This window comes from Malaya genurostris, chromosome 2 (assembly GCF_030247185.1).
Source record: "Malaya genurostris strain Urasoe2022 chromosome 2, Malgen_1.1, whole genome shotgun sequence".
Lineage (NCBI taxonomy): Eukaryota > Metazoa > Arthropoda > Insecta > Diptera > Culicidae > Malaya > Malaya genurostris.
Window position 1 is genome coordinate 30,521,692 of NC_080571.1, and position 8,488 is coordinate 30,530,179.

The following is an 8,488-nucleotide window of genomic DNA, read 5'->3' on the forward strand; positions in this document are numbered from 1 at the left end:
ATTTGAATTTGTTAATTTGATATTATTTTTGTTATCTGAATGAATTTGAGCGCCTAATCGATTTTATGTTAATTACATACGTACGAAAAAGATATACTTATTTTTTGAGTTGATAAAACGATTTTTATACATGATAATTATCAACTATGTAAAAAGCGATTTGAAAAATAGTTCCGAATAAAACTTCATATTTCTTGCTCATAATAAAAAAAAAATCCTTTGTATATGAATGAAATATTTATTTAAACAATAATCAACCATCTCCAAATATCGCATTTATATTCATCTCAATTTCTCCTCTAATTCGATGCATTCGAAAACATTTACCATCTCCATTCACTACGTTGGCTTTAATGGATCACATAAACATTAGGATCGTTGATTGTAGGTCGACAAAACAATAAGATAGAGAAATTGTCCTGTGTGAATCAATATTAAAATTTTTAATATGTTTATAATTGATTACGCCGAATCGCGCCGCCTCCGCCGCCGATGTTTTCAGCAAATAGCATCACGCCGATTCGCCGCCGCCGCTGGTCAAAAAGACGTTTCAGCCGCCGATGTTGACAATTTTGTTCGGCGCACAGCTCTAACTCAACTTTTGATGAGATGCTACACACTCAAAATAATAATCATGTTATAGTTACGTGAAAAGTTATGTGAATATTTTCCACCCTACTTTTCACGTAGGTTTTAATAGACTGGCTTTTAAAAGCTGTTTAATGCATAATCCAGTAAAAATTACGTGTTTTATAGATAAAATGTAATGTACTGCTCATATCACATTTATCTATCAGTTCATATCAAATTTAGATAGCAAAGAATCACTATTTTATATATTGGTTGAAGTCAAAAGGGAGATTTCACATTTTTATATAAATCTAAAGAATGAAAAATGACATGCAAAACAAAACATTTATTTTAGAAAATCAGCATATAATTTTAAATAAAAAATAAAAGGCAACTAATAACGTCGTGGGATCTCGAATCGACAAGCCTCCAGAAATCGTTATGTTGTCACTGCCATCCAACTGAAGCCGAAGTCGAGATCCGAGAACTTCCACAACACTACCGATGCAGGTTGAGATCCCATTGCATGGGCCCAGTGTCTCTAGCTTCATACCGATTTTGAACTCGTTTTTCGGTGGACCAACGGCCTGTTTGAAGCATTCGGCAGGAGCGGGCACACTTCCGGACTCACGCAGGCACTCGATCCAATCGAACACATGGAAACTTTCATACTGGAATGAACCGATCGATGTAGTAAAAAATTGTAATTAAATAACGTTTCTCGCAAATATTTACACTACTCACACTTTGAGGGTCACTGTTCGCCATTTTCAAAATCGAGTTTTCACACTGGAAATTCACGTAGATTATTTGACGTTTGGTCAATTCACGTAAACCTTATGTGATGACTCTATTCATTTTAGAGGATGTTCGTATAGCGGCCCATACACGTGACAATATTATTGTCAATCCAAAGTATTGTCAATACCATCAATCCAATTGGCCTGATGACTTGAGTTCGAGTTTTTTAAAAAATTCAAGCGTTTGGCGCTTTAAATATTGCAAATGAATATTAAAATATAGAGAGAAGAGATTATTGCATATATTTAACAGTTTCTCTCTGGAGAAAAAGTATTGTTGGATTGATGAGCAGTTTTGATTGTTTTGGCAATATTTTCGTCAATCCAATGAAGTTTCCATTACACGATCAAAAGTATTGTCAATACTCCTTGTATTGACAATAATATTGTCTCGTGTAAGGGCCGCTTATAACATTCATTTTCGTCACGTAAAATATTCAATTTGACATTTGAAACCAGTTTACGTGATTTTTCAAGTGAATCGAACGTGAATTTTTATTTGAGTGTTTGATTTCAGAGCCTTATGAAATCTCGGTTGATTTTTCATTAGGGCGTATAAGCAAGTGACAGTTTCTCTTTGTTTACTTTCTCTTCTAATAATTACCAAGCGGTTCCCACGTTTATCACTCAACTCTTTGCATGAAATGATACCCGAAACTTTCGACTTTTAAACAGAATAGTGATATCAAAGAAATTCTTTTTAATCACATCACAATAATCGAAAGAGAGAGTGATTAAAGAGAAACTGTCACTTGCTTATACGCCCTAATGAAAAATCAACCGAGAAATGTTTTCGTCGTCAAAATGTGACCACCTTGGCTTTAACGTCCCAATGTCGACTGTCATTTGACGGGTTTATCACTGTGTATTCTTGTTGGTAAAAAATCGCAGCTAGCTGTTCTCAACACATCGGAAACGATTCCAGTTTTGCGAAACCCCAAAATGAGACTTTCCTTGTTTCGAGCAGCTCGATTGAATCCGGCGGTGAAGGAACTTCGTCTTCATCTATGTCAAACCGGCGAGGCATCCAAGGGAGTGCGGTAAGAATTGTTCAGAATCGGAAAATTTGTTATGATATTTTCTGATTACACAATCATTTTTTTGTAGTGAATTCATCAGCACTCAGTATGCGGCACTAAAGCGTGAAAATCCTAAATTACCGATTTTGGTTCGCGAATGTAGCGGGGTACAGCCGAGGCTGTGGGCTAGATACGGTTTGTTTAGATGATTGCTTTTTATATGGCGAAATTTTAAAACCGTTTCCTGCTTCCTTTCAGAAATGGGACAAGAAAAATCAGTTTCTTTAACTAACGCAGCTGCTGCGGATGTTGCTAAACATATTGATACCCTTGGAAAGTAGGCTGAAAGATAGGAATATCCAAAATAGGTTTGTTACAAGATATTAAACGAAATAAAAAGGAATCACTACTGGCATTTGACTTCTACTTTAACTTCCTCTGATTATCAGGGTCATTCTTGTTTACGTCCGTATCGTCCATTTTTAGTAGATGGGAATTCGGATATTTTTACCCTAAAAACATTACACTGCGCTTAGTGATTAGATCATGTTTATTTGCTGTTCGTTACAGTTATATGGAGCTCTAGAAGATAGTTAAAATACATTTAATTGTATTAATACTAAAGGCTACCAGAACAGGTCGGTTTATGTTTCTATTTTAAATTTTGTTGTTTTTTTGTAAAGGACTGCTGACTGTCCTATTTCTGTTATTACTGCTATTGCCTTCATAATGCACGTTGAAAACATTACACAAATAAAATGTGAGTTTCTTTTCTTGTTAAAACATGGAAGTTTGCCCTCGACAGATGCTTTCCGTGAGCTGACTTGGTTCTTACGTTTAGTTCAAGCAATAGAGTATCGGTCATATTTTGGCGAGACTTACAGCTTCAATTAAGCCGTTGCGAAATGGGCACTTTTTTGCGGCGACGATTCATCTGTGACCGTTCCCACAGTTCGTAGTAGCGTTCCTGTTTCAACCACTCTTGATACTTGTACCACCATTCTTCCCATTTGATGTAGTCCTTAATGTGACAAATTAAATATTCAGTCGAAGTGCTCCAATTTGTAGTTCAAATGATTCACTCACCTGCAGATCCAAGTCTCTGAGATAGCCACGACCCTTGTAGTACTCGTACCGCACGCGAACGTCATCCCAGGAGGAAAGTCCACTCGGTCCGGTGGTCATCAGTTCTTCCGGGAAGTGTCCAGCAGGAGCGGGCGAGTAAGTGTACCGAACCGGTGGCGGTGCTTCCGTTTCTTCTTCGATCATTACCTTCAAATCGCCACCGGAACTGTTCTTCGTGATTCGCATATTTTCCATGTTGCTACGGTCGACACTCCACTGTGCCATCTTACCGAAGCGTTCCGACAGCGAAAGCCGGGTAGTGGCGGTAAATCTAGGCAGCGAACTTTCGCTGCTGGATGAATCTTCGGACCCGGACGACGGAGAACGCGGACGACGCTGCTTCGGTTCTCCTTCGATTTTGACACGTGTGCGCAACTGAAGTAATCAAGACAGGGTATTTGGTTATTATTTTGTATTTGGATAGAAATGTGGTCAGATTTTGAACAGTTACAGCTCAGTCAATTTCGTTTCTTTTAGTAATATTATTTCTACTGATTAGAAATATTTCTACGCATCATATAGCATCTTTTTTCACTAGCTTAAAACCCGAAACGTTGTGCTTTATTGCTGGCTTTCCCCAACAGAGGCAATTTTTTGAGGGTCAATTGGGAAACAGAAAGGATGCTGTTAGACAGCAAGCATCACGTAACGTTATAAAAACGATTCGATGCGCTGACAAGTTTACAGCAAGTGTTATAAATGGCATTGCATACACTTGAAAACAATTTAAGGTGAACATGGTGTTCTTGGTTCGTGTTTTCGAAGTTCTTTGAATTTTCACACGAAAACTAGAAGACATCAGATGCGTAGATCAAAAGTAAACGCTCGTACAATCGCACAATCATAATACTATGACTGACGACTGAACTGTTTAATGGAAACTATCGTTCACTTAAACTTTTGGTTGCCTCGTTTCTCATCAATAGTTCGAACAACCCAATGGGGCAGATCTTCGTAGTTTTTTTTTGTTTCGTTCTTTCCGATAGTCACCTTTTCGACATGTTTAACTTTGTGCTTTCTGCTGGAACTAGCCGAAGCCACCTCCGCTGATGACGGTTTCGGATGGCGAACCTTGGCCGGACGTGGCTCCTCCTGAATGGGTTTGTGCTTGGCGACTCGCACCGGCTTCGGCGAAGGATCCTTCTCTGATTCAGGCGTTTGTGGATGTCGGTACCGCTCGACCGGCGGTGGCGGAGGAATGGGCCTCGATGGACGATCGCGTGGATCCTTTTAATGCAAAAAAAATAAACATTTCAAATTGTGCACTAGAATTGCTGGGGCGATACAATTACTCTTAAGTTTATTTGTTACCTTATCGATGCGATGAACCTTCGGTATTGGTTCCTTGCGACGCGGATCCATCGGCGGCGGACTCATCGGACGAAGTCCCGGAACTTCGCGACGACTTTTCGGGACATGTGCCATTGGCGGCGTGGCACCGCGGAGACGCGAACGCGGACCGGATATCGAACGAGATCGGCTGCCGTTACGCGAGAGAGGGAACAAGAATGTTAGTAACCAACGTTTGCCGAAATGGTTTCGGGTTTGGTACTAGTATTCCAGGGAAGGAATACCGCGGCGCATACTTACCGAACTGTACGACGATGTCTTTCATCAGCGGAACATGCAGAACAAGACTCATCTGAGCAGCTGGACATTGACGGAGATCGGCTCATCTGTGAACGAAAAATTGCATTTTTTTTGTCGGTCTATGTTACGTCATCTGGTGTCCCTACCTTAGGTGGCGGTGACGGAGGTCGCTTGGTCCTCGGTCTCGGTGGAGGACCCGGAGACATTCTACGAATGGGGCCACGACGAGGTGAATCAGGCACTGAGATCGGTGATTTTCGGTGAAACTCCAGTGGCGATTGGCGGCGCATCATGCGCGGCGGTGGTGAACGGGGTCTTCTTTTCATGACCGGTTCTGGTGGTGGCGGCGTCAGTGATACAGGACGCCGTCGGATCATCGGCGGTGGTGGCGAAGGCGAAACCGGTAGTGGACGACGTTTTCGCATCGGAGGTGATGGACTGCGACGGTGTCGAAGAGGCGGAGTTCTCGGTGATCGACTACGACTGCGACGTACCATCGGTGGACCGTTCCCAAAACGAGTCGATCCACGTTCACTGTCCGAGCTGCTGGGATCATCTTCGATATACATTTTTTTGAATCCAGTGTGACGCCAACGGTTCGGATCTTTTTCCTCAACCTCGAGTAATTTTTTATCCCAAGTTTCATTGGGAAAGGCACGGGCCTTTCGCATAACGTTGTCGATTTCCTTGCGTTTGCCAGCCGGATGGCTAGGATCTGAAAAAAAATCAAAACCTATTGAGAGAAACCCACCCAGGATAAACGCTGAAAAACACCTACCATTAATCCGAACATGATTGGGTTTACGGTCCATACGCAACTTGGGTCCGCCACGCGACGGCGACGGACTTCGTCTCGTGAGGCGACCGACGCCGGACATGTTACGGTCCATTGAAACGCGCGCACAAAACTTCACTACCGGAAGTTTCGTTCAACCTTTTTTTTGCGTAAAGTTCAATGAAAATTGTCGGAATGATTTAGCACACAATCATACACGGATATCGTTCTGCAAAAGCGGTGGGATGAAAAAACGGAATACAATATCATCAGAATATGATCAGTTTAATAACTGTAGTGCGAAAACCAGCAAAACATAACACAACAAAACGATTCGGGAGAAGCTTCTGTACGGCTAATTAACCGACGGCGAAACGAAAGCCACGACGACGCATTGTCTTCCGACGGAAAATGACAGCATACGAGGCGAATGTCATCCGGGAATTCTGCGAACGACAGTTTTCCGAAGTGTTTGAAAACAAGTTCACGTCGCAAACCATTACGACCGACGACGCCGGAACCGATGGGCCAATCGAACGACCGAGCCAATTTCGACTTTGTGCGCGATTGAAGTCTTCTCCCATCGCGAACCCGACGGATTTCGATCAACAACCGGCATACGCCCTCCAAGCGAAAGGGAAAGTTCACCAATCTTCACAGAAAGGAAGAAAATTTTAATCACATCATCACAGAATTTATCAGGCGGCTGTCGCCAACTGGCCATCCGCCCAAAAACCGCAGTGAATAGCTTCCTCTTGCCAATTTCTTGCTTTTTTCATCAACGGTGAAAGGAGCTCTTATTGCCGAGAGCATTACTGTTTTTCAGGGCCACAATCCTCACGGGGGCAGCATAACCCATTTTTCACCCAACGCGTAGCACCCATTGCGTTGCAATTTAGCAAATTCGTTTCGCACGACGAAGTTTTCTTTTCGCACACGCGACGTTTGCCAGTACGCACAATTACAACTCCGAACCATATTCGTACCTCTTGGAACGCGTAATTAGCCACGAATCGACAGAACCGAGAAAAAATTGTAAGCTGCTGTAATTACTTCCAGATCAAACCGTCGCCATTTCAGAATAATTTTTCGGTCGACAGTCGACGATGATGCATTCGAAAAAATGGCGTACGCCATTTTTGTCGACTCGCAACAGGTCAACTTCCTAAAAACTGAAATCAAAATCTTTTTCATATTATAGTGATTTTCACTGTCGGCTAGAAAAGATTGCGATGCGATAAGATAGCGACAAAATGCCGCAAAGATAGCGAAACTGTCAATCGCATCGATTCAACCCCTTCGAGACCACAAGCTAGAAAAAAATATTTTTTAAATTGACCGTTACAATGACTAATTTTTTATTTATTATTAAGAAAACTTCAGTCTTAATGAATTCATATTGATAATGCGTATGTGGCAGATTACGGCTACAACTTGCACGGATTTTTTAAGCGTTTTCTATTTATTCGACATGATGTACGATTCAAAAGATCCGCCTCCTTCCGTCACCGCCACCGGAACGTCAGCTTCCGTCAAAATTAGTTTAATACTTTCTTTACCGGAACGTTCACACGCTCCGTCCGTCAAGACGATCCGTGACGGTGACGTTACGTGTGAATGGCTCCATAAGAATGCATGTAATTAATGTTGACGGTGCCGGTGACGGAGATTGATTGTGACAAAAGAAGACGGATCGTCTGAATCGTACATAATGGTTATTTTGTGCTTAGTATGTTCCCTTTTCATTTATATTTTGTATTAATCGACGCCTTGGTTTTCAAAACCTCGTCCTTTATTCGATTGTGCTATTTGTCTACTCTAAAAAGTTGGTCGTCTTTGACAGATATACATTTGTTGATGCTTTCGACGAACAATGAAATAACAATTGTCACTAAGGAATTTTACCAGTTGAAAATGCGATTGGCCTCAATCCAACAGCCGATTAATTTTTCTTTTGGCTCTAATGCTAGTTAATTTCAATACAACAGACAGCGAAGGGGTTAAAACAACTGTCTAATTTTCTGGCAGCGATGCCAGATGAAATTTTAGGCGTCTGCGTATTAGAAATGGTCCTATGTGACCTCAATATTTAGAAGTATGACGAAAAAACCAAACGAAAACCCTACAGTAATAGCAAAAGTCATTAAAATGGACGATTGTTTATAAAAATTTCCAAAATCTGAACAAAAGTCGGCTTAATTGCAAAGTCTGCTAACAAACGAAATTGCAAATTTACATACCAATCTGCAAACCTGACATCAGTGTTTCTGACGCTCATTATTTCGCTATCCTGCGACGATTCCGTCGCATTCTATGTCCAGCTGAAAACCACTATAATTCGATTTTCTGAAGTGAACATGCTTACTTCACGCGTTTTTTTTATAACGGCCAATAACCCAACTTTCAACTTATACTTTTGAAAGAAATTGCAGGCGAGCTATGAAAAATAGAGTATCGAATTTAACACCAGACGAAGGAGAAAAATTTTCTCTACCGTTTACTATTATGACTTACTCTCAGCGAGTGCCGAGTTTTCCGAAATTACTCTTCAAAGTAAATGTTGATGGATGGCTTTTTGGTCGTTATCAAAAAAACGCGTGACTTTACCT

General features: G+C 41.2%; 2 protein-coding genes across 3 annotated transcripts; one reads left to right on the top strand and one right to left on the bottom strand.

Moving 5' to 3' along the window:
* Positions 1–2,226: 2,226 nt before the first annotated feature.
* Positions 2,227–2,804, top strand: LOC131430991 (NADH dehydrogenase [ubiquinone] 1 alpha subcomplex subunit 2). Its single transcript, XM_058596335.1, has 3 exons — positions 2,227–2,410; positions 2,478–2,584; positions 2,648–2,804. Exons 1-3 carry the CDS (start codon positions 2,313–2,315, stop codon positions 2,728–2,730), a joined length of 288 nt encoding a protein of 95 aa, XP_058452318.1. The 5' UTR covers positions 2,227–2,312; the 3' UTR covers positions 2,731–2,804.
* A 117-nt stretch (positions 2,805–2,921) lies between these two features.
* On the bottom strand, positions 2,922–6,984 carry LOC131430987 (serine/arginine repetitive matrix protein 1-like). Of its 2 annotated transcripts, XM_058596329.1 has the most exons (8): positions 6,866–6,984; positions 5,883–6,108; positions 5,251–5,819; positions 5,105–5,190; positions 4,826–4,994; positions 4,505–4,741; positions 3,476–3,889; positions 2,922–3,410 (listed from the first exon to the last, which is right to left on the bottom strand). In XM_058596329.1, exons 2-8 carry the CDS (start codon positions 5,992–5,994, stop codon positions 3,276–3,278), a joined length of 1,722 nt encoding a protein of 573 aa, XP_058452312.1. In that variant the 5' UTR covers positions 5,995–6,108; positions 6,866–6,984; the 3' UTR covers positions 2,922–3,275. The 2 variants fall into 2 exon arrangements, with proteins under 2 accessions (XP_058452312.1, XP_058452311.1); XM_058596328.1 differs by having other exon boundaries at positions 5,883–6,969.
* Between the last annotated feature and the right edge of the window lie 1,504 nt (positions 6,985–8,488).